General features: G+C 43.8%; 1 protein-coding gene across 1 annotated transcript in view; it reads left to right on the top strand.

Annotated features, from left to right (window-relative positions):
- The window catches only part of LOC112226393 (low-density lipoprotein receptor-related protein 8-like), a 90,324-nt gene extending 64,564 nt beyond the window's left edge, over positions 1-25,760 (top strand). Inside the window, exons 11-15 of the mRNA XM_042307871.1 lie at positions 14,437-14,578; positions 15,288-15,440; positions 18,101-18,376; positions 20,193-20,261; positions 21,863-25,760. Of these exons, the coding sequence (XP_042163805.1) occupies positions 14,437-14,578; positions 15,288-15,440; positions 18,101-18,376; positions 20,193-20,261; positions 21,863-22,209 (987 nt within the window). The 3' untranslated portion in view covers positions 22,210-25,760. The remainder of the gene's footprint in view (positions 1-14,436; positions 14,579-15,287; positions 15,441-18,100; positions 18,377-20,192; positions 20,262-21,862) is intronic.
- Positions 25,761-26,752: the final 992 nt, after the last annotated feature.

The following is a 26,752-nucleotide window of genomic DNA, read 5'->3' as shown; positions in this document are numbered from 1 at the left end:
GTTGAAGTGTAAATGGTGCTGGAATAGTGGAGGCAGCTCCTGTTTTCTGTGTGACTTGTGACTTGCGGTAACTCTCTGTGGTTCTAAGTCAATAGTTGTTTAGTGGTCCAAAAAATGTCAGAAACTTTAGCTTGCTTCACCATGCTGTAGGTCATGTCACTGTCTGTTACTGTACATGCAATATGCTTTGTGGACTTCACCTGACAGAGGTTGCTCTCCGGTTTTGTGATGAAACAAACTGTGTCTTCTTATTGTCTCAGCATTAGCCACATACAGTGGGGAGAACAAGTATTTGATACACTGCCGATTTTGCAGGTTTTCCCACTTACAAAGCATGTAGAGGTCTGTCATGTCCCCTTTGCAGAAAAGCATCCCCAAAGAATATGTTTCCACCTCCATGCTTCACGGTTAGGATGGTGTTCTTGGGGTTGCACTCATCCTTCTTCTTCCTCCAAACACGGCGAGTGGAGTTTAGACCAAAAAGCTCTATTTTTGTCTCATCAGACCACATGACCTTCTCCCATTCCTCCTCTGGATCATCCAGATGGTCATTGGCAAACTTCAGACGGGCCTGGACATACGCTGGCTTGAGCAGGGGGACCTTGTGTGCGCTGCAGGATTATAATCCATGACGGCGTAGTGTGTTACTAATGGTTTTCTTTGAGACTGTGGTCCCAGCTCTCTTCAGGTCATTGACCAGGTCCTGCCGTGTAGTTCTGGGCTGATCCCTCACCTTCCTCATGATCATTGATGCCCCACGAGGTGAGATCTTGCATGGAGCTCCAGACCGAGGGTGATTGACTGTCATCTTGAACTTCTTCTATTTTTTAATAATTGTGCCAACAGTTGTTGCCTTCTCACCAAGCTGCTTGCCTATTGTCCTGTAGCCCATCCCAGCCTTGTGCAGGTCTACAATTTTATCCCTGATGTCCTTTCACCCTCTCTGGTCTTGGCCATTGTGGAGAGGTTGGAGTCTGTTTGATTGAGTGTGTGGACAGGTGTCTTTTATACAGGTAACGAGTTCAAACAGGTGCAGTTAATACAGGTGATGAGTGGAGAACAGGAGGGCTTCTTAAATACAAACTAACAGGTCTGTGAGAGCCGGAATTCTTACTGGTTGGTAGGTGATCAAATACTTGTGTCATGCAATAAAATGCAAATTAATTACTTAAAAATCATATAATGTGATTTTCTGGATTTTAGTTTTAGATTCCGTCTCTCACAGTTTAAGTGTACCTATGATAAAAATTACAGACCTCTACATGCTTTGTAAGTAGGAAAACCTGCGAAATCGGCAGTGTATCAAATACTGGTTCTCCCCACTGTACATCACAGTGTCAAATATATCACAGTGTCAAATATATCAGTGTCAAATATATCACAGTGTCAAATATATCACAGTGTCAAATATATCAGTGTCAAATATATCACAGTGTCAAATATATCAGTGTCAAATATATCAGTGTCAAATATATCAGTGTCAAATATATCACAGTGTCAAATATATCAGTGTCAAATATATCAGTGTCAAATATATCAGTGTCAAATATATCAGTGTCAAATATATCAGTGTCAAATATATCACAGTGTCAAATATATCACAGTGTCAAATATATCAGTGTCAAATATATCAGTGTCAAATATATCAGTGTCAAATATATCAGTGTCAAATATATCAGTGTCAAATATATCACAGTGTCAAATATATCAGTGTCAAATATATCACAGTGTCAAATATATCACAGTGTCAAATATATCAGTGTCAAATATATCAGTGTCAAATATATCAGTGTCAAATATATCAGTGTCAAATATATCAGTGTCAAATATATCAGTGTCAAATATATCAGTGTCAAATATATCACAGTGTCAAATATATCAGTGTCAAATATATCACAGTGTCAAATATATCAGTGTCAAATATATCAGTGTCAAATATATCAGTGTCAAATATATCAGTGTCAAATATATCAGTGTCAAATATATCAGTGTCAAATATATCAGTGTCAAATATATCACAGTGTCAAATATATCAGTGTCAAATATATCAGTGTCAAATATATCAGTGTCAAATATATCAGTGTCAAATATATCAGTGTCAAATATATCACAGTGTCAAATATATCACAGTGTCAAATATATCAGTGTCAAATATATCAGTGTCAAATATATCACAGTGTCAAATATATCACAGTGTCAAGGCATATGAATTAACAGGTTATAGAGCAAACAGCGCAGTCATCACAACACATAGGTTGTAATAAGGCTTTTGTTATTTTCTGTCCCGGCTTCCCCAGTGGTTTTACCCAACGCAACGCTACTGTGATAGACTAACATAGGCTCATTGTGTTCAGAACAACTCCGAGTATAACACCATGTCATCTTGGAACTGTACATCTAACACAGTGATAATAAAAGTTGACACTGTGTATGACATGAGTTTTATGATATGGAAATGTGAAGTGCACAAACAGATGTTTTGGCTAGCTTGTGTGTCCTCTTAATTTACTGCATTTCTCTCACCCAGACAACAAAAACATGTCAAAAGTTGTCCAGTTAGCGGGAGGGATGGGGGGGGCAACTTCTTGTGGTGTGTGGTGCTCAAATTCAGATTGTCTGTCAGTCAAAACCCATACAGTAACTGGACAGCCACTACATTCCAATATAGGCATTTATTATAGTGGTTTATTGTAGTGGTTTATTATTATATCGGGGTGGCAGGGTAGCGTGTTGGACTGGTAACCGAAAGGTTGCAAGTTCAAATCCCCGAGCTGACAAGGTACAAATCTGTCGTTCTGCCACTGAACAGGCAGTTAACCCACTGTTCCTAGGCCGTCATTGAAAATAAGAATTTGTTCTTAACTGACTTGCCTAGTTAAATAAAGGTAAAATAAAATAGGGGTTTATTATAGGCATTTATTATAGTGGTTTATTATAGGGGTTTATTATAGGGATTTATTATAGGGGTTTATTATAGTGGTTTATTATAGGGATTTATTATAGGGATTTATTATAGGGGTTTATTATAGGGGTTTATTATAGGCATTTATTGTAGGGGTTTATTATAGGGGTTTATTATAGGGGTTTATTATAGGGGTTTATTATAGGCATTTATTATAGTGGTTTATTGTAGTGGTTTATTATAGGGATTTATTATAGTGGTTTATTATAGGGGTTTATTATAGGCATTTATTATAGTGGTTTATTGTAGGGGTTTATTATAGGGGTTTATTATAGGGGTTTATTATAGGAGCCGACAAGGTGAAAAACCTGGGGATGTGTCCTCATTCCTCCTGTAAGTCGCTCTGGATAAGAGTGTCTGCTAAAATACAAAAATAAAATAATGTGTATCTGCTGTGCTGTGTTCCCCTCTGGGATAACAGACTGTTTGGAATAAACTGAGGAAACAGGAGAGGAGCTGAGCTCTGGCCAGATCTCTGTTGTTCTTAGTGCCACACACACACTGCAGGCAGGACCACAACATTGGCACATATGGTTGTGCAGGCACAGCTTTGACACACTGGCACACACCCATAACAACGTTTTACTGCTGGCCCTAGTCACATGGCACACACAGACAGGCTGGAGGCTGGGTCAGGGTGGGCCAGAGGGAAGTGCAAGTCTGTGCGCGTGTGTGTGTCTGCGTGTGCACAAGCATACACTAACAGTCAAAAGTTTGGACACGCCTCATACAAGGGTTTTTATAAATTGTTTTACTATTTTCTACATTGTAAGGCATAAACACTATGAAATAACACATATGGAATCATGTAGTAACTGAAAAAAGTGTTAAACCAATGAAAATATATTTTAGATTCTTCAAAGTAGCCACACTTTGTCTTGATGACAACTTTGCACACTCTTGGCACACTCTTGGCACACTCTCAACCAGCTTCACCTGGAATGCTTTTCCAATGGAGGAGGAGTTTGAACGTTGTAAAATAAATGTACACATACAATTTATTCAATCATTTAATCTAAACCACTCGCGCGTGGCAACGAGAGTCTGCGTATTTTTGACGCTTGACACACTGCAAGTCCTGCCACCTCCTCATTGGTTTTTAGGAGCATACACCCACGTGGGTGATTGAAAGATGAACTGAGGCCCACACTCCAGTCCAGTGGCCAAGAGATTATTAGAAACTGTTAGTTTCCCCTTTTTATCTGTGGATTAAATGTCGGAGTAGACAACACAAGATCCAGAAGAAAATGACCTTGTGCATTTCAGGTAAAATAACAACAAAATGTTCATATCCCAGGACAAATTAACTAGCGACAGCAAGCTAGCTAGCTAAATGTCGATGAATTTTTCATTTTGATATTTTAACCTGTGTGTCTGGATCACATTTGGTGTGAATGTACAAAATCAACATGCGCGCGATGACGCACGTGGTTGTCCGGTCTAGCCAGCATGTAAGTGTGTGTCAGTTTCATTTCACAGCCAGTTTAGGCACTGTGGTATTTACCCTGCTGCCTTAAAGACTCTGCATGGTCATCCACTGTGGTAATGACATTGTTTTAGTCCACTGTTCAAATTCATAGAGAGACTCCTAACGCTCCGCTCCTAAACTCCCAGCTCCGTACTCTCCCCTCCGTACTCTCCTCTCCGCTCTGTACTCTCCTCTCCCCTCCGTACTCTCCTCTCCCCTCCATACTCTCCTCTCCCCTCCGTACTCTCCGCTCCCTACTCTCCGCTCCCTACTCTCCTCTCCCCTCCGTACTCTCCGCTCCCTACTCTCCGCTCCCTACTCTCCACTACGTACTCTCCGCTCCCTACTCTCCGCTCCCTACTCTCCACGCCCTACTCTCCGCTCCGTACTCTCCACTCCCTACTCTCCGCTCCCTACTCTCCGTTCTCTCCGCTCCCTACTCTCCGTTCTCTCCGCTCCCTACTCTCCGTTCTCTCCTCTCCCTACTCTCCCTACTCTCCGTACTCTCCACTCCCTACTCTCCGTTCTCTCCTCTCCGCTCCCTACTCTCCGTTCCCTACTCTCCACTCCCTACTCTCCCTACTCTCCGTACTCTCCACTCCCTACTCTCCGTTCTCTCCTCTCCCTACTCTCCGTTCTCTCCACTCCCTACTCTCCGTTCTCTCCGCTCCCTACTCTCCTCTCCCCTCCGTACTCTCCCCTCCGTACTCTCCGCTCCCTACTCTCCGCTCCCTACTCTCCACTCCCTACTCTCCACTCCCTACTCTCCGCTCCCTACACTCCCTACTCTCCGTACTCTCCACTCCCTACTCTCCGCTCCCTACTCTCCGCTCCCTACTGTCCACTACATACTCTCCGCTCCCTACTCTCCCCTCCCTACTCTCCACTCCCTACTCTCCGCTCCGTACTCTCCACTCCCTACTCTCCGTACTCTCCACTCCCTACTCTCCGTACTCTCCACTCCCTACTCTCCGTACTCTCCGCTCCCTACTCTCCGTACTCTCCACTCCCTACTCTCCGTTCTCTCCACTCCCTACTCTCCGCTCCCTACTCTCCGCTCCCTACTCTCCGTACTCTCCACTCCCTACTCTCCGCTCCGTTCTCTCCACTCCCTACTCTCCCTACTCTCCGTACTCTCCTCTCCCTACTCTCCGTTCTCTCCACTCCCTACTCTCCGTACTCTCCGCTCCCTACTCTCCGTACTCTCCACTCCCTACTCTCCGTTCTCTCCTCTCCCTACTCTCCCTACTCTCCGTTCTCTCCTCTCCGTACTCTCCGCTCCCTACTCTCCACTCCCTACTCTCCACTCCCTACTCTCCGCTCCCTACACTCCCTACTCTCCGTTCTCTCCACTCCCTACTCTCCGTACTCTCCACTCCCTACTCTCCGTACTCTCCGCTCCCTACTCTCCGTACTCTCCACTCCCTACTCTCCCTACTCTCCCTTCTCTCCCTACTCTCCGTACTCTCCACTCCCTACTCTCCGTTCTCTCCTCTCCCTACTCTCCCTACTCTCCGCTCCCTACTCTCCGTTCTCTCCTCTCCCTACTCTCCGTACTCTCCGCTCCCTACTCTCCGTACTCTCCGCTCCCTACTCTCCGTACTCTCCACTCCCAACTATCCACTCCCAAAACTGCTGGTAAATTTGAAAGGAGCGTTTTACAATTTCAGAAAAAAAAATGTAAATCCTTTCTGCATCTGCAGTTGTCACAATAGCATCTACAGTAGAGCTCTACTATTAAAAGTTAATATGTTAAGATTTCTTATGCATTGTAGTAGCTAAAAGGAAAAATATGTTCTTATTGAAAGCTGATACAAATGTTAGACAGCTACTGCAGGATGGTGGTTTAATAACACATCATTTATTGTCCATTTTGTGAGAAGAAAACCTTTTGTAAAACCCAATCCACTTTTATTACAGTTTTATTTAGTGTATTGCAGCACACGTACACTAACACACGTACACACACGCACCAGGTTTACATTACACACACGCACCAGGTTTACATTACCCACACGTACCAGGGTTTACATTACACACACGTACCAGGGTTTACATTACACACACGTACCAGGTTTACATTACACACACGCACCAGGTTTACATTACCCACACGTACCAGGGTTTACATTACACACACGCACCAGGTTTACATTACACACACGTACCAGGTTTACATTACACACACGCACCAGGTTTACATTACACACACGCACCAGGTTTACATTACACACACGCACCAGGTTTACATTACACACACGCACCAGGTTTACATTACACACACGCACCAGGTTTACATTACACACACGCACCAGGTTTACATTACACACACGTACACGCACCAGGTTTACATTACACACACGCACCAGGTTTACATTACACACACGCACCAGGTTTACATTACACACACGCACCAGGTTTACATTACACACACGCACCAGGTTTACATTACCCACACGCACCAGGTTTACATTACCCACACGCACCAGGTTTACATTACACACACGCACCAGGTTTACATTACACACACGCACCAGGTTTACATTACACACACGCACCAGGTTTACATTACACACATGCACCAGGTTTACATTACACACACGCACCAGGTTTACATTACACACACACGCACCAGGTTTACATTACACACACGCACCAGGGTTTACATTACACACACGCACCAGGTTTACATTACACACACGTACCAGGGTTTACATTACACACACGTGCCAGGTTTACATTAGCCTGCTTTTCTTGTTTTTTGTGCAAAATAATGCTTTTTATCCACTGATGGAAATACCAGTCGATGTAAATACATTTGACCATCATGCCTATCGGTCTATAGGTTCATTTGCATAATTTAGTGGAAATAAGTGAACCTAAGTGAGACGGGATTTCGCATACTGAGACGGGATTTCGCATACTGAGACGGGATTTTGCATACAGAGACGGGATTTTGCATACAGAGACGGGATTTTGCATACAGAGACGGGATTTCGCATAAAGAGACGGGATTTCGCATACTGAGACGGGATTTCGCATACTGAGACGGGATTTTGCATACAGAGACGGGATTTTGCATACAGAGACGGGATTTTGCATACAGAGACGGGATTTCGCCTGCAGCTCCTCAGCTGGGTGTTGCTGGAGTAAAACATGTGCTTTTATAAGCCCATTCAAGGCGCTACAGAGGGTAGTGTGTACTGCCCAGTACATCACTGAGGTCAAGCTTACGGTCATTCATGACCTCTATACTAGGCGGTGTCAGAGGAAGGCCCAAAAAATTCCAATCACCCAAGTCAAAGACTGTTCTCTCTGCTACCGCACAGCAAGCGGTACCGGAGCGTCAAGTCTAGGTCCAAAAGGATCCTTAACAGCTTTTACCCGCAAGCCATAAGAACAATTAATCAAATGATCACCCGGACTATTAGCATTGACCCCCATTTGTTGTGACACTGCTGCTACTCTCTGTTTATTATCTATCCATAGAAACCAGATGGCATGTTTGCTTGTTTGATTCATTTTTGGATTTATCGACCATATTTAGTTTTGTTGTGTTTCGATATCTCCTTTTGTTCGGGTATTCGGTCCAGCTGGGAAGCTTCTATTGCTGGAGAACACTGAATCCAGAAAATATCTATTTGAGGATCAACCATTGATCAATTATTTTAAGTAAGAAGTATCCTCACTGTATAATGCTGAATAATTGTGTTGATATATTTCAATGTTAAACAAATTACTTTAATCATTAACACTACAATTAAAATGCCTGCTGTAGTTGTGGCTATTTCCAGCGATGCAAAAACTGATGTCAAGGAAAATGGAAAATGAGACACGGAGCAAGGTTGTGGGTGGAAATGCCCCAAAGGAGACTGTTTTACCTATTTTTATCATGGAGAGATCCTGACAAAGGAGGCCATAGCCAACCCCATTAAGGAGGAGGAGCTCTACCACAGTCTCATACATGAAATTCATACAAATCACTTGAGGCCAGTACAGAGAGTATGTGCACTCTGGCATATATATATATATATTCTGAGTAAAGAAGCAAGAGCAAAGCTTCTGATCAGAGGAATAACAGTCAGAGGAAAACATGTTGTGTTCAAAGAGAATAATCTGTTTAGTTTGAAGTCGCGCGTGGCTGACCAGAACTACATACAATTAAAGAACTACCTGAATCAGCTGATTATAGTGTTGTGACTGAGTTTCTGGCTGACGCTGGATGTAAGGTGGTGGGGAGAGTGATGAGGCGCATGATAAGATACAACAGTCAACTTACAAACTGCTCCAATGGAAATCCTTTGTATATGTTGAAGCAGCATCCATCATTCCTAGAACACGATCTGTTAAAGATGGGCTCACTGGATCAAAGTATTTTATGATGGACAAGGTGCTGCACGTAGACAGGACTGGCTGACACAATCCCACACTAGAGGGGGTCAGGAGATGGTAGAGTACAGTCCTACTACACTGGACAACGTAAGGTACATAGAAGAAATTTTTTCACACTGTGTGCAGGATAATAATCCTGTCCCTATGGGCAGGGCAGATGTATCACGTATCTCAGCTGAAATGACTGAACGTGAGACTGAGATAGAAGATAATAATTCCTCGGCTCCCAAGGACAAAGACGGAGTGAATGAAACATCGGAGTTGGTACCTGGTGAGCCGGAGTCTGCAACAGTGACCTCTCGTTCCAAGAAGAAGAAGAATAAGAGGAAAAATGCTAAAAAAAAATGAAGCTGGGAAAGTGACTAGTGACAATCATCAAACCCGATAGAAAACGTTGAGGTAAATAAGAGATCCCGAAGGCGGTGCAAATCTCTGGGGAATATTAAAGAAGGCAGCCAAACATCAATGCTGGCCTGCATTCAAACAATCTGGAATCAACAAGCATCCCAGGCTACCAGGCTCCCCATCAGAGTTTGGAGTAACAGTAGGTCACCTGCAGAAAAACATGATATGGAGGATGTCATTCTGGGAGAAGTGGAGAAAAGTCCCCCTAATTAGCCATCCAGACCGAAATCATTGATGAGTGATTGAAATAATCTATATTTGAGTAACCAAAATGATCTGGTTCATAGGACATTCTGTGTATGTGAGCATAACTTCTGTCGCTAACATGGCTTTTCAAGAGGATGCGCAATCTGCTGATAATTTCATTTTAATGCCAACTCTTTATACATGTCCCTAACAAAACCCGCCTTCGAGACAGAAACTCAGTTCCCTTAACACAGGTATTAGAAAACATTGTACCTTGAAACTTTTTCAAACCGTTAATCAGGTTAAAGTGCTCTGGAACCCTCGTTCCAAGCCTAGAGGAATACTGGGAGGGCATCTTAATATGCATAGCATTATTTCTAAGAGTGAACAGGTGGAACATTTATTGAACGACCTCTAATCTTGATTTTTTTCTGTTTCTCTGAGACATGGGCGAAGAAATCTTCTCCTATTTCTGTCTTTAAAGTCCCTGGATATTCCATATTCAGGAGGGACAGGGGAGAGGGCAGAGAGGGTGGATTACTTATGTACATCCGGCACAGCCAGAAGAGGACTGGCCACCCCACACAGCCTGGTTCCTCTCTAGGTTTCTTCCTAGGTTTTGGCCTTTCTAGGGAGTTTTTCCTAGCCACCGTGCTTCTACACCTGCATTGCTTGCTGTTTGGGGTTTTAGGCTGGGTTTCTGTACAGCACTTTGAGATATCAGCTGATGTACGAAGGGCTATATAAATAAATTTGATTTGATTTGGATTTACATGAAAGATAACTTGAAATGCAATCCTACCATATGGAAACATGCCAATGACATTGAATGTATGGGGCTGACTGTCTTCCTCTCCCCTCATATGTCTCTCACTATTATTGGATTATATCGACCACCAACATCGGATATCTTGTTTTATGACCATCTAAATGCTTAAAGAATGTGATCATAAGAAGGAGATTATCTTCATGGGCGATTTCTGTATAGACTGGGAAAACAAAACTTGCAGAGAAAAACTCAAAGACATCACAGATTGTTTCAACCTGACTCAAATATTACAAGGTCCAAGCAGAGTAACACAGTCATCCCAGACTCAAATTGGTGTTTACAAACAGACCTGATCGAATAATTAACTTAACTCCAGTAACTTACTAACTGGCATAGCTGACCACAATGTTACATTGGTGGATAGAAAAATCACTAAAAAGAGATTTAAGAACCATATTAATGTGCAACAGTACGATAACAAAATCCATAAAAGTGAGCAACTACGATTCACCTATAAGTCACATTCACTGGCCTGATCTGATAAGAAAGGAAGACCCAGAGTCTGGATACAGAACATTTCTGTCAGCTATTGACAAATTGGATACCTCTTTTACTAGGAAATGTCCATGTAAACCAAGACGGAAAACCTCTCTACCATGTCTTAATGAGGACCTCTGGAGGCAGATGAGGGAACGGGATTTTTCCTTGGAAAAAAAAGCACTGAAGTCTGGTAAGAATGATGACAGACGTATATTTACAGCACTGAGAAATAAAGTGGTTAGGAATATTAAAAAAAAATAAAAATGCAAAAGCAGAGTTCTTTCTTAAAGTGATCAATGAAGGAAAAGGAAATGGCAAAGTGATTTGGGAGAATCTCAACAAACTTAGAGGGAGAGGAGCTGAAAAGGCCCAAAACCATCCTGAATTAAAGGTTAATGGGATTCTAATTCAAGACTCCAATTTCATATCCACCACCTTTAACATTTTTTTTTGTTGACTCTGTCAGGGAATTGGCTCAAAGATGTTCAACCAAGACCACAGTTCTCACTACAATAGATAATACTAAACCAATATTCAGAATTCCTGAAATTTCAGCATCAGCAGTGGACAGTGTTATTAGCTTCTTCAGGAGCTCTAGAACAAACAATGTATTTTGGCCTAGAAACTGTATTCCTGAAGAGACACGAATATTATCTGATTGCCCCTATTGTCCATATAGTTAATCTGTCCATCAAATATGGGTTCTTCCCCAATGCTTGGTAGTCTGCTGCAATGATACCTGTTTTAAAATCTGGTGACCCAACACTGGTGGAAATTACCGAAATATGAGCATTCTTCCAGTGCTATGAAAAGTAGCTGAAAGATGGGTGGCTGATCATCTGACTGATCACCTCATTCAGGGCAACTCCATACATCAAATGCAATTTGGATTCAAAACTAACCATTCTACCGAAACAGCCAATTGCTATTTTCTGGAGTGCATTAAATCTAAACTGGACATAAGTGGTGAAGTCGGCACAGTCTTTTTGGATCTTAAAAAGGCCTTTGATACTGTGAATCATGAGGTCCTCCTATCCTCCTTGGAAGTTATTAGTTGGATGTATTCCTATCTGACAAACAGAAGCCAAAGGGTTCGTTTGGGAGGACACTCAGTCGGACTCTTTACTATAACATTGGGGTCCCACAAGGGTCAATATTAGGCCCCCTTCTGTTCACCATCTATATAAATTATCTCCCACAAGTTAACATGTATGCAGATGATACAGTTCTGAATGTACACAAAAAAAATTGACAATTGGTTGTTTATAAGTTAACTGGAGCTATGGTACATGTTTCTAAATGGATGACTAATTCTTGCCTGCATTTAAATATCGACAAAACTGTTTTTATGTACTTCTCTAAGAAATCCATAGATTTTTTCCCAACCTGCTATTCCTGTTAATGGGGAGAATCTGAAAGTTGTGTCTAACTTCAGGTATCTTGGTGTCATTTTGGACTCCAACTTGACATTTAAGAAACATGTGAAGAAGGTGGTTAAACACGGTCAAGTTTGGATTATCCAATTTTAGGTTGATAAGACCTTTCCTTCGTCTGGAGGCCCTGCCTCATGCATGCTGTGATCTTCTCACATCTTAGATATTGCCTCACATGCTTGTCACAGAGGGAGCAGGAGCTAGTATTCTGAAACCAATTGAATCACTCTACAAACAAGCACTTAACATTTTTGATAACAAACCAAACAGTTACCACCATTGTCATATCATTTACAAACATCCTTTATTTAGTCTGGATAGCTCTAAGCAGTATGTAGATGCAAGCCCTGTCTTTAAGATCCTGCATGGTCTTGCTCTCCACCCCTATGGTGGAATATCATGCTCAAGGAAAGCAACTCCAGGATAACAAGGGCAGTAACTAGAGGGGATGGCGTGCTCCCTTTTCGACACAGTAAAATCGTCACAGTCCTAGTCATATTAGCAACCCATCCTAGTTGTTGCATCTTTAAATTCCCCATTTTCATCTCAGTCACATATGAAACTGCTACCAGGTGCTCTGTTATTAAGAATGGTGTTTTCCCAGGTGCTCTGTTAGAATGGTGTTTTCCCAGGTGCTCTGTTTAGAATGATGTTTTCCCAGGTGCTCTGTTAGAATGGTGTTTTCCCAGGTGATCTGTTTAGAATGGTGTTTTCCCAGGTGCTCTGTTTAGAATGGTGTTTTCCCAGGTGCTGCTCTGTTTAGAATGGTGTTTTCCCAGGTCCTCTGTTTAGAATGGTGTTTTCCCAGGTGCTCTGTTTAGAATGATGTTTTCCCAGGTGCTCTGTTTAGAATGGTGTTTTCCCAGGTGATTGTTTAGAATGGTGGTGATCTGTTTTGGTGTTTTCCCAGGTGATCTGTTTAGAATGGTGTTTTCCCAGGTGATCTGTTTAGAATGGTGTTTTCCCAGGTGCTCTGTTTAGAATGGTGTTTTCCCAGGTGCTCTGTTTAGAATGGTGTTTTCCCAGGTGCTCTGTTTAGAATGGTGTTTTCCCAGGTGCTCTGTTTAGAATGGTGTTTTCCCAGGTGCTCTGTTTAGAATGGTGTTTTCCCAGGTGATCTGTTTAGAATGGTGTTTTCCCAGGTGTTTTCCCAGGTCTGTTTAGAATGGTGTTTTCCCAGGTGCTCTGTTTAGAATGGTGTTTTCCCAGGTGATCTGTTTAGAATGGTGTTTTCCCAGGTGCTCTGTTTAGAATGGTGTTTTCCCAGGTGCTCTGTTTAGAATGGTGTTTTCCCAGGTGATCTGTTTAGAATGGTGTTTTCCCAGGTGATCTGTTTAGAATGGTGTTTTCCCAGGTGCTCTGTTTAGAATGGTGTTTTCCCGTGAATTGCATTTTGTCAATGTTTGAAAATGACGGTTTATTGGCTGCTTCATTACATGAGTTGCATGTTCTGTTCAGACGCATCACCACAATCTAAAAGTAATTTCTGTCATGCTGAGCACCGTGGTTGGACGCCCTAATGGGTTTATGTACCCAATGCACATGGGTCCGGTAAATTTCTCAAATGGCCGGTAAATTTAAATCTTCCCAGTCTCGTTGTCCGGCGCCATTCTGGTCACCCTGACACGCACACATAGATACTTGCCCCCCATATACACTTCGGTACTGCAGGATGTGACATCTCGCCCCCGGACTCTTATGGGCATTAAGTTATGGGTTTCCACATCAATAGCAGGAATGATATCAGTTCCCCTCCACAGAACGGAATGATGTCAGCTCCCCTCCGCAGAACGGAATGATGTCAGCTCCCCTCCGCAGAAGGTCTTTTGAAGGTTGATAATGTTAGGGGAATGTTCCCGGAAACAGAAAATCAACACCAACAGGGTGAAGTCGAGGTCAGAGTTGGTTTATCTCAGTGGAATGGAATGCTCACCCTTACAGTAGCAATAAGAGATACAGTACCTAGATATTTCTGAACTGTAAAAGTATAGCTTATTCACATGACGCTGCTTGAGAAGTCTGTCTGTCTGTCTGTCTGTCTACTGTATTTTTACAACCACTTTTACAACAACATTTCCCCAAAGTCCCACTGGCTAGCTCAGCCTTTTATAAATCAAAGTGCCACTAGCTAGCTCAGCCTTTTATAAATCAAAGTGCCGTCTGTCTGCTACATTATTTTACGGATAATTACACACAATGTTATTAATGTACAAAGTGATTGTGTATTTGTTGCTTCTCTCTCTCTCCTTCCATCCCTCCCTCATCTCTTTCCTCCTGTCAGGACCGTATCTACTGGACAGACCGGGAGAGAGAGGCGGTGTACAGCGCTAACAGGCTAACGGGCCAGGACATCAGCACAGTGGCCGAGCACCTCAAAGACCCTCACGACATAGTGGTCTTCCACCCGCTCCGCCAGCAACCAGGTGTTTCTGACTGTGTCTCTGACTTTCTCTGTCTCTGTCTCTGACTGTGTCTCTGACTTTCTCTGTCTCTGACTGTGTCTCTGTCTCTGACTGTGTCTCTGTCTCTGACTGTGTCTCTGTCTCTGACTGTGTCTCTGTCACTGACTTTCTCTGTCTCTGACTGTGTCTCTGACTGTGTCTCTGACTGTGTCTCTGGTCTCTGCCTGTGTCTCTGGTCTCTGACTGTGTCTCTGTCTCTGACTGTGTCTCTGTCTCTGACTGTGTCTCTGATTGTGTCTCTGACTGTGTCTCTGGTCTCTGGTCTCTGTGTCTCTGGTCTCTGATTGTGTCTCTGGTCTCTGACTGTGTCTCTGTCTCTGACTGTGTCTCTGGTCTCTGGTCTCTGACTGTGTCTCTGGTCTCTGGTCTCTGACTGTGTCTCTGGTCTCTGATTGTGTCTCTGGTCTCTGACTGTGTCTCTGGTCTCTGACTGTGTCTCTGTCTCTGACTGTGTCTCTGTCTCTGACTGTGTCTCTGATTGTGTCTCTGACTGTGTCTCTGGTCTCTGGTCTCTGACTGTGTCTCTGGTCTCTGACTGTGTCTCTGGTCTCTGATTGTGTCTCTGGTCTCTGACTGTGTCTCTGTCTCTGACTGTGTCTCTGTCTCTGACTGTGCCTCTGTCTCTGACTGTGTCTCTGACTGTGTGTGTGTCTCTATCTCCCTCACTAAGGCCCAGACAGCTGTAACCTGGGCAGTGAGGACAACGGTGGCTGTGAGTACCTGTGTCTCAAAGCCCCCCAGATCACAGAGCACTCCCCCAAATACACCTGCGCCTGCCCCACAGGACAGGACCTGGGCCCCGAAATGCGTGCCTGCATGCCAGGTGAGAGGGTGGGTGTTAGTGGAGGCTGGTGGGAGAATGGGTGTGGGTGGGTGTTAGTGGAGGCTGGTGGGAGAATGGGTGTGGGTGGGTGTTAGTGGAGGCTGGTGGGAGAATGGGTGTGGGCGGGTGTTAGTGGAGGCTGGTGGGAGAATGGGTGTGGGTGGGTGTTAGTGGAGGCTGGTGGGAGAATGGGTGTGGGTGGGTGTTAGTGGAGGCTGGTGGGAGAATGGGTGTGGGTAGGTGTTAGTGGAGGCTGGTGGGAGAATGGGTGTGGGTGGGTGTTAGTGGAGGCTGGTGGGAGAATGGGTGTGGGTGGGTGTTAGTGGAGGCTGGTGGGAGAATGGGTGTGGGCGGGTGTTAGTGGAGGCTGGTGGGAGAACGAGTGTGGGTGGGTGTTAGTGGAGGCTGGTGGGAGAACGGGTGTGGGTGGTTGTTAGTGGAGGCTGGTGGGAGAATGGGTGTGGGTGGGTGTTAGTGGAGGCTGGTGGGAGAATGGGTGTGGGTGGATGTTAGTGGAGGCTGGTGGGAGAATGGGTGTGGGTGGGTGTTAGTGGAGGCTGGTGGGAGAATGGGTGTGGGTGGGTGTTAGTGGAGGCTGGTGGGAGAATGGGTCTGGGTGGGTGTTAGTGGAGGCTGGTGGGAGAATGCGTGTGGGTGGGTGTTAGCGGAGGCTGGTGGGAGAAGGGGCTCAACTGGTATCGTTCCCTTCATTCCATTCTATCCGTTACCATAAAGCCCATCCTCTGATTTAATGTGACCCCAGCCTCTACTACTGTGTGGGATTTGACTTTATTTTAGGTTTTGATAAAACTATAGTAAAACTATATGATCACCTTAAAGTCCAATCGTGTTCTAGTCTAATCGTGTTCTAGTCTAATTGTGTTCTAGTCTAATTGTGTTCTAGTCTAATTGTGTTCTAGTCTAATTGTGTTCTAGTCTAATCGTGTTCTAGTCTAATTGTGTTCTAGTCTAATTGTGTTCTAGTCTAATTGTGTTCTAGTCTAATTGTGTTCTAGTCTAATTGTGTTCTAGTCTAATTGTGTTCTAGTCTAATTGTGTTCTAGTCTAATCGTGTTCTAGTCTAATTGTGTTCTAGTCTAATCGTGTTCTATTCTAGTCTAATTGTGCTAATATTGGTCTAGTCTAATATTGGTCTAGTCTAATATTGGTCAGGTCTAATATTGGTCAGGTCTAATATTGTTCTGGTCTAATTGTGTTCTAGTCTAATTGTGTTCTAGTCTAATCGTGAATAATGATAGTGAATAATGATAAGTGAGAAAGTTAGAGGCATAAATATCGTACCCCCTTGTTATTGGTAATGGTGAGAGGTTAGATCATATCCCCAAGACATGCTAACCTCCCCTGTTATTGGTAATGGTGAGAGGTTAGATCATATCCCCAAGACATACTAACCTTCTCTGTTATTGGTAATGGTGAGAGGTTAGATCATATCCCCAAGACATACTAACCTCCCCTGTTATTGGTACTGGTGAGAGGTTAGATCATATCCCCAAGACATGCTAACCTCCCCTGTTATTGGTACTGGTGAGAGGTTAGATCATATCCCCAAGACATACTAACCTCCCCTGTTATTGGTAATGGTGAAAGGTTAGATCATATCCCCAATACATACTAACCTTCTCTGTTATTGGTAATGGTGAGAGGTTAGATCATATCCCCAATACATACTAACCTTCTCTGTTATTGGTAATGGTGAAAGGTTAGATCATATCCCCAAGACATACTAACCTCCCCTGTTATTGGTAATGGTGAAAGGTTAGATCATATCCCCAATACATACTAACCTTCTCTGTTATTGGTAATGGTGAGAGGTTAGATCATATCCCCAAGAAATGCTAACCTCGCCTGTTATTGGTAATGGTGAGAGGTTAGCATGATCTTTGACCCTCTGTAACTTTTTCACTCATCATTATTCACGATTCATTCAGGATTATCTGTAACCATGGTAGCATCCACATTAATGTAAAAAAGTGTTTTGAAATATATTATATTCTTATTTACAATAAAAGTGACTCCAAAATGGCACAATACATTATTTACTATTCATTTCTTTAATATGAAACACAACCAAAACTGCAAATGCATCTAACAAGTTTGTAGAGTCATTGTGTGCTAGGAATATGGGACCAAATACTAAACTTTTGACTACTTTAATACACTATAAGTGAATTTGTCCAAATACTTATGACACTTCCAGATGCGGGGACTAGATACATAAAGTGCTTTCATTTTCAAACAGTTGATGAAAATACCATCAAATTAAAGTTGACAGTCTGCACTTTAGTCATTGTTTCATTTCAAATTCAAAGTGCTGGAGTACAGAGCCAAAAACAACAATAACATGTGTCACTGATCCAATAGTTTTGGAGCTCATTCTATAAGTGAATTTGTCCAAATACTTATGACTTCTTTAAATGTGGGGACTAGATACATAAAGTGTTTTCATTTGTAAACGGTAAAACAGATATGTATGAAAATACCCTCAAATAAAAGGTTACATTCTGTGTTGTTGCATCTCATGAAACATTTGATCTCAAATCCAAAATGCTGCCGTGTTGAGCCAAATTCTAAGTTTTAGCTTCACTGTCCAAAATAAATTGATAAACTATAACTAATATCGACTTTCCTTCTTCCTCTAGCAAATGAGACCACTACCACATCATCACCTGTGGCCATCACCACGGGCGCCAACGACAAGGTCTCCCCTCACACTTCTGGGTTGTCCCAGGCAGACGCCGGGGTGCCCCACCTCATCCCAGCCCCCTCCAGCACCCCAGAGCCCCCCCCTAGCTCAAAACCTGGGGTGGAGGAGAAGGAAGGCCGTGGTTTGGATCCCACTGCTGACACCAACATCCTGGTCACCTCCACCACAGTAGGCTTCGTCGTCAAGGAGGACAGCAACCTCTCCCACCACTGTGAGTGTGTGGGTGTTTGTATCTGTGCAGTATGTTTGTACTCTGTTTAACAGACGTAAATAAGTGGCAGTTAGCTACATAGTAAAATAGATTTGACAGCACACCATAAAAAGGCTTCAATTATCCACGTATTCCCCTTATTCAGTAATTAGCGTGGATGTGTGATTTTCAATCATTTAGAGAGATAGAAACAACATTTCACCTAGCAGGCATGATCATATAAAATGTCATTATTGTGTGTGAGTGTGAGACTAGAAGTGGGTATATAGACTACATGACCAAATGTATGTGCTCGTCGAACATCTCATTCCAAAATCATGGGCATTAATATGGAGTTGGTCCCCCTTTTGCTGCTATAACAGCCTCCACTCTTCTGGGAAGGCTTCCCACTAGATGTTGGAACATTGCTGTGGGGACTTGCTTCCATTCAGCCACAAGAGCATTAGTGAGGTCGGGCACTGATGTTGGGCGATTAGGCCTGGCTCGCAGTCGGCGTTCCAATTCATCACAAAGGTATTCGATGGGGTTGAGGTCAGGGCTCTGTGAGGGCCAGTCAAGTTCTTCCACACAGATCTCTACAAACCATTTCTGTATGAACCTGGCTTTGTGCACGGTGGCATTGTCATGGAAACAGGAAAGGGCCTTCTCCACAAGTTGGAAGCACAGAATCATCTACAATGTCATTGTATGCTGTAGCGTTAAGATTTCCCTTCACTAGAACTAAGGGGCCTAGCCCGAACCATCATGAAAAACATCCCCAGACAATTATTCCTTATCCCCCAAACTTTACAGTTGGCACCATGCATTGGGGCAGGTAGCTTTCTCCTTGCATCCGCCAAACCCAGATTTGTCCGTCGGACTGCCAAATAGTGAAGCGTGATTCATCACTCCGGAGAACGCTTTTCCACTGCTCCAGAGTCCAATGGTGGCGAGCTTTGCACCACTCCAGCCAACGGTTGGCATTGCGCATGGTGATCTTAGGTTTGTGTGTGGCTGCTCAGCCATGGAAATCCATTTCATCAAGCTCCCTACAAACAGTTATTGTGCTGAAGTTGCTTCCAGAAGCAGTTTGGAACTCTGTAGTGAATGTTGCAACCGAGGCCAGACTATTTTTACACACTACGAGCTTCAGCACTCGGCAGTCCCTCTCTGTGAGCTTTTGTGGCCTAGCACTTCGCAGCTGAGCCGTTGTTGCTCCTAGACGTTTCCACTTCACATTAACAGCACTGACAGTTGACATGGGCAGCTCTAGCAGCACAGGAATTTGATGAACTGACTTGTTGAAAAGGGGTAACACAGCCCTGCACCAGGGGTCCTAAGGGGTAACACAGTCCTGTCCCAGGGGTCCTAAGGGGTAACACAGCCCTACCAGGGGTCCTAAGGGGTAACACAGCCCTGTCCCAGGGGTCCTGAGGGGTAACAGCCCTATCCCAGGGGTCCTGAGGGGTAACAGCCCTGTCCCAGGGATCCTGAGGGGTAACAGCTTTGTCCCAGGGGTCCTGAGAGGAAATACAGCCCTGTCCCAGGGGGTCCTAAGGGGTAACACAGCCCTGTCCCAGGGGTCATGAAAGGAGAAGTGAGACATTGAGAAATGGCACTTGTGTAACATTTGATTTTCTCTTTCTCCCTCTTTCTGTCACTATCACTCTCTCTCGCTCACTTTTAATTCCCCTCTCTCTTTTCTTATCTGACACTCCATCTCTGTCTTTCTCTCTCTCCTTTTCTTTCTCCCCACTCTCTCTCTCTGTCCGTCTCTCTTGGTTTCTTTCCTCTCTCTCTCTCTTTCCTCCTTCCCCCCTCTCTCTCTTCTCTATAGCTGGAAGTGAGCATTTCCTCCTGGGTGAGAACCTGACAGTGGCAGTTCTGGGAGTAGTGATCCCCATAGGTAAGTACACGTCCACTCTCTGTACTCCACGGAGGCTGCTTCTCCTGTCCCAACTGCTATATTTATCTCCTATCTACTGATCCTGGTTCAGTTTGTATGAGAGGGACCATGCCTAGAGACATGGCCCTACTCTCCTATCCACTGATCCTAGTTCAGTTTGGACCGGAGAGATCATGCCTAGAGCCATGGCCGCTCGCAGAAGCCATGGTGTGTGTCTTGACATTCTGCCACTGCATATCCATCCATTTATTGTCCGTGTTGGGTACGTTCCAATCAAAACAACCATAGACCTTCAGGTGGCCGTGGGTTTGGTTGCATGTATTATTGCAGGTAGTCAGAAAACACATAGAGATGGAGGTATTCTAAATGGATGAAAAACTGACTGAAACACCTGGGGGCTAACTAGATTTGTCCAATAAGAAATGTTATTTTCGTTTTCCGCTGCAAATGATTGCGTTGCGTGTCCTAATGAACGTGACCCTGTCCTTTTCTGTAGCGTTTTATCATAATTCATGTGGAGCCGAGGCTTTACGTGTAGGGTACTGAGGTCATAGTGAGGGCATATGGGCAATGCTAGTCTCTCCTAACCTTCTTATTACAGAGTAATGGACACACTGGTGGTCACAGGGACAGCAGAAGACTCACCAAGGTGAATTAGATTATAAGCAGAAAGAACCCAGCAATCTTTATTAGGTGACTTAGACAGGGCAGGACTTACCCATATAATGTAATAATGTCCTCAAGCATAAGTAATGGCATCGTGATGATGATATGAGTTTTTACTCGGGGAAAGAGGGAAAGTTAGTAAGTCACTCTGTACTAAAATGTAAATCAATTACAATGAACTCTTAGATTATGAAATTATGTCACCTTTTACTCTGAAGATAATCTGCAACTCCTTTTGGAATCCAGCTAATATTAAAGTGTAATAAATCTGCAGTTAAAGCTAACCTGTAGTAATACTCTATTGAAATATAAAGTTGAAGTAGCTAGTGAAGGTAATGTTAGCTTCTACCTACTGTAAGAAAGGATGTCTTCTAGACACCCTTGTCTCTCGGTACTTAAATGCATCAGTTAAATATACAACCCTTAAAGATTCTAGTAAACCCTCAGTTTTATGAGCTTGCTGGACAGTTAAAGTTCCTCTGTGCCAAATCCTACTTCACTGACCAAAGGTCCAGTCCATAATAGCCACAGTTTTTCATGAATACTGACTCAAGCCCTAGTTTTTGCGAAGATCTCTCAGAAATGACCCATCTGACAGGACTTGGTGTCATGGTTACGCAAAGCCTAGCTGGCTCCAGAAGTTCTGAGACAACCATAATGTTGCCTAGATAATTGTTTTTCAAAGTAATGAGATTATACCTTGATGATATTAATGGCAATTGATCCACCAGCCTAGCAAAGAAATCTTCAACACAAGGCCAGTTCCTTCTGCGTCCCCCTCTCCGCTCTGTCCCCCCGCATGCCTTAATTTGCTCTACTTCATCTCTGTGCCTTTCGTCTCACGATGCTCATGCTCCGATGACATTAACGCTCCTCCATCTTCCCCGTGCCCCCCCCCTATCCTTCCCCTGCCACTGTGTGTTAAACGCATGCAGTTCCTATTGTTGCCACAGTGATCTTCGGCCTGCTCTGCACCGGCGTCTACCTGGTTTGGCGGAACTATCGCCAGAACGCCACCAAGAGCATGAATTTCGACAACCCTGTCTACCGCAAGACCACAGGCGAGGGCGAGGAGGACGAGATTCACATCGGCCGGACGGATGGCATCATGGGCGGCCACCACGGGCACCACCCGTACCCGGCCGGAGTGGGGTGTGGCGTAGTCGGCGGGGGCGGAAATACATGCCCACAGTTCATTGCGCTGCCACTAGGTGGCAGTATGCCTGATCCGGGGACTCATTGGTACACGGAGCAGCCTATGCTGTCTACTACGGCGAAATGAGTATGGAGACAAGACAAGATGGCCGCTCAGGAGGTTAAGGTTCAAGATGGCCGCCGCTCAGGCACACGCACACACAGTACTGAGGTTACAGGTCACTCAAGCTGACTGACTTGTTGAATGGATGGACATATGATGTTATGATATCATCACATCCAGCCATTAAAGTCCATGATGTGCCAGTTCATTACACAGGATCAACAGTTTTACACTTTCTACGTTTTTAAATGTGATGTCAGAGTTTGGGTGGGTTCCAATTGAATTCCTGTCAATTTAGAAAATTGATAAGAATTCAGTTCATGAATTCTCTACGTATCAATTGAATTTAGATACATTTCCTCACTGGACTTGAAAAGGAGTCAACTCCAATTCTGTATGTTTTTCATCCACTTTTGATCAATCTAAGCAGTATTGAGCTGTGTTATATGTCTCACATTTAAGGGCGAGAGGAGTTACAAAATATTATTTTAATCCTTGACGTTGTAAATTTAGGCTCTCCATTTTATTTCCCTGGTGGAACCTCCATTTTCTGGAGAGACTTTTTAGGAGGAGGTTTAAACCACGGCAGCACCTTAGTAGATGGGACAATCTGTACGGTTTTAAGATATTCATTTAACATGTTTTATTGCTCACCTCATTGTTACTAAAGATGTCATAGTGTTTAGTTATTCTGGTCGGGGCATTTGTCTTGGAGTGGAGTGAAAGGTTTAAAAGAGAGTGTGTGGGCTTGTGTGTGAGTGTGAGTTTGCTTGTCTGTCCCAGCATTTGTGTGTGGATTTACGTGTGTGTGTAAACCTGTGTGTGTACTTTCTCTCGCCATTGGAGAGGAGTTTTGCATCCTTGTTGCTATCCTGTGAAGTACAGTTGAGCCGTGGCAGAAACCTCTTTGATGTTTTCTTTATTGAACCACAAAGGCTATCAGAAGGCAAGCAGGGAATAGGAGGGTCAAGGAGAGATTTTGGTGGGATCCAAGAAAAAACTGAAGGCTTAGCGAGAGAAGCCTTTGTAGTTATTAAGGGTGGCCTGGATTTATAGGCCCAGTGAAAATATGTCTAATTACCAGCTAATGGCCAAGGGTATCTGTGTTAGGCAGGATAATGACAACAGAGTTGGCTGAAGCAGAAATAGCCAGCTTTCTGGCTAGCATGCTGATTATCAAGGCTAAAGCAGAAATAACTAGCTTTCTGGCTAGCATGCTGTTTATCAAGGCTAAAGCAGAAATAACTAGCTTTCTGGCTAGCATGCTGTTTATCAAGGCTAAAGCAGAAATAACTCGTTTTCTGGCTAGCAGGCTGTTTATAAAGGCTAAAGCAGAAATAGCTAGCTTTCTGGCTAACAGGCTGTTTATCAAGGTTAAAGCAGAAATAGCTAGCTTTCTAGGTAGCAGGCTAATGTGTATCTAGGCTAAACCAGAAATGGCTATTGGCTACCAGGCTAATTGTTAGCTATTATTCTTCTCTCCTTTTTAGCTGTTTTCCATGGCCATAGGGTATGTGGTTGGTAAATGTGTCATCTGTTTTTGGTGATTTTATTCTCCCATCTGCTCTCTTTGTCAGTAAACTCATACACACACAGTCACTCACCCTCGATAGATCACACAAAGGCATGCATATTCACTCACCCTTCACAAGCACTCCACAATGCCCCTGTCCTCGTTCTTTGAGCAGATGTCATTGTGAGCTTTCATACAGGAGGACATTAGTAGGAGGTCTATCATACAGGAGGAGGTCAGTAGGTCTACCTATCATACAGGAGGAGGTCAGTAGGTCTACCTATCATACAGGAGGAGGTCAGTAGGTCTACCTATCATACAGGAGGAGGTCAGTAGAAGGTCTATCATACAGGAGGAACTCAGTGGGAGGTCTATCATACAGGAGGACATTAGTAGGAGGTCTATCATACAGGAATAACTCAGTAGAAGGTCTATCATGCAGGAGGAACTCAGTAGGAGGTCTATCATGCAGGAGGATCTCAATAGAAGGTCTAACATACAGGAGGAACTCAGTAGGAGGTCTACCTATTATACAGCAGGATCTCAGTAGAAGGTCTAACATACAGGAGGATCTCAGTAGAAGGTCTAACATACAGCAGGATCTCAGTAGAAGGTCTAACATACAGGAGGAACTCAGTAGAAGGTCTAACATACAGGAGGATCTCAGTAGAAGGTCTAACATACAGGAGGAACTCAGTAGTAGGTCTACCTATTATACAGCAGGATCTCAGTAGAAGGTCTAACATACTGGAGGATCTCAGTAGGAGGTCTATCATGCAGGAGGAACTCAGTAGTAAGTTGATTGCTGACAAAAGGCTCCTGTCAGGTGAGTTGGTGGCCGAGGCCACGTGGCAGATTTAGACTTTGTCCCAAATGGCACCCTATTCCCTTAATAGTGCACTACTTTTGACCAGGACCCACAGGGAAACCCATAGGGCTCTGGTCAAAAGTAGTGCAGTATATAGGGAATAGGGTGACAGTTGGTATGCACTTCTCAACAGTAATGAGGTTCAGTCAGGTTGGATCCTCCTGTTAGTAAACACGGCCCTCCTTTATCCCCCTCTCTTTTGTCCCCCTCTCCTTTTGTGATGTCTGTTACACTAGTGCTCCGCTGTGCTGGGTAAATAGACATTTCAGAGTCCCTTCCATTGTTGTATTTTTGTTCACGGAGACCGACAGGAGGGAATGGGAATGAGTGAGATGGAGGGTGTGTGTGTGTTTTGTTTATGTTCATCCCACAGCCATATTGAAAACTTTTTGTAGGCTCTTTGTTGCACAGCCGTCTCAGAATGCCTTCTATGATGTGTGTATTGCATGGGGAGGTGTGTGTGTGTGTGTGTGTGTGTGTGTGTGTGTGTGTGTGTGTGTGTGTGTGTGTGTGTGTGTGTGTGTGTGTGTGTGTGTGTGTGTGTGTGTGTGTGTGTGTGTGTGTGTGTGTGTGTGTGTGTGTGTGTGTCAGGGTGAGTGCACATGAATTTGTGTATTTGGGACCGGAGTAGCTGGCGGGGGGGTTTGAAAATCATGATTTGTAAATACATTGTCATATTGCAAAAAAAAGTTTGATAAAGTATTATACAATTGTGTAAAAGAAAAAGATGTACATAAGATTTTAGATAAGAAAAAAATTGTTGATGACGGTAAATTAATTTATTTGTATAAAAGAACACTGTATTGCCTGATTGTACGAAATATGAATTAATAACCACCAAAGTGTTTTGTGTTGTCGCTTGGTCTTGTTTTCATCTGATATCCTTTTATTTTTCCAATTTTTATTTTATTTATTAGTACAAGTCATACAAGGTGGTTCATCCTCAATATTCTCAATATCATCTCATTGTCTTTCATCCTCCTCTGTTTAGAAAATGAATTGTTGTTTTCTCGTGCCTTTTTTTCTTCTTTAGGTCTTTTTTTTACACTGTTTTGCTGTGGGAGGGAGATGGGTTCTTATGTACATGAAAATAACATCTGTACTCAAATTGCCAAAATGGTCTGTCACCTTTTTATTATTTTCTGATGTTATTCTTAAATATTTCTATATATTGATATATACAATTTTATTGAACATCTCTTCCTTGTGTCTTTTCTTCCGACTGTTTCTCTTATGATTTGAATCCTCTTTTTTCAGCTAAACCCTAGACTGTCATGCTAGCTGAGAGACCACACAAACCCTAGACTGTCATGCTAGCTGAGAGACCACACAAACCCTAGACTGTCATGCTAGCTGAGAGACCACACAAACCCTAGACTGTCATGCTAGCTGAGAGACCACACAAACCCTAGACTGTCATGCTAGCTGAGAGACCACACAAACCCTAGACTGTCATGCTAGCTGAGAGACCACACAAACCCTAGACTGTCATGCTAGCTGTGAAACCAGCCAAACAGGCTGTCATGCTAGCTGAGAGACCAGCCAAACAGACTGTCATGCTAGCTGAGAGACCAGCCAAACACTGTCATGCTTGCTGAGAGACTAGCCAAACAGACTGTCGTTCTAGCTGAGAGACCAGCCAAACAGACTGTCATGCTAGCTTAGAGACCAGCCAAACCCTAGACTGTTATGCTAGCTGAGAGACTAGCCAAACAGACTGTCATGCTAGCTGAGAGACCAGCCAAACAGACTGTTATGCCTGAGCCAGCCAAACAGACTGTCATGCTAGCTGAGAGACCAGCCAAACAGACTGTTATGCTAGCTGAGAGACCAGCCAAACAGACTGTTATGCTAGCTGAGAGACCAGCCAAACAGACTGTCATGCTAGCTGAGAGACCAGCCAAACAGACTGTCATGCTAGCTGAGAGACCAGCCAAACAGACTGTCATGCTAGCTGAGAGACCAGCCAAACAGACTGTCATGCTAGCTGAGACTGACTCATGCTAGCTGAGAGACCAGCCAAACAGACTGTCATGCTAGCTGAGAGACCAGCCAAACAGACTGTTATGCTAGCTGAGAGACCAGCCAAACAGACTGTCATGCTAGCTGAGAGACCAGCCAAACAGACTGTCATGCTAGCTGAGAGACCAGCCAAACAGACTGTCATGCTAGCTGAGAGACCAGCC

Source organism: Oncorhynchus tshawytscha, linkage group LG28, assembly GCF_018296145.1.
Source record: "Oncorhynchus tshawytscha isolate Ot180627B linkage group LG28, Otsh_v2.0, whole genome shotgun sequence".
In the NCBI taxonomy this organism is placed as follows: domain Eukaryota; kingdom Metazoa; phylum Chordata; class Actinopteri; order Salmoniformes; family Salmonidae; genus Oncorhynchus; species Oncorhynchus tshawytscha.
Note: the sequence above shows the minus strand (reverse complement) of the source record. Positions and strands in the feature narration are given on the sequence as shown.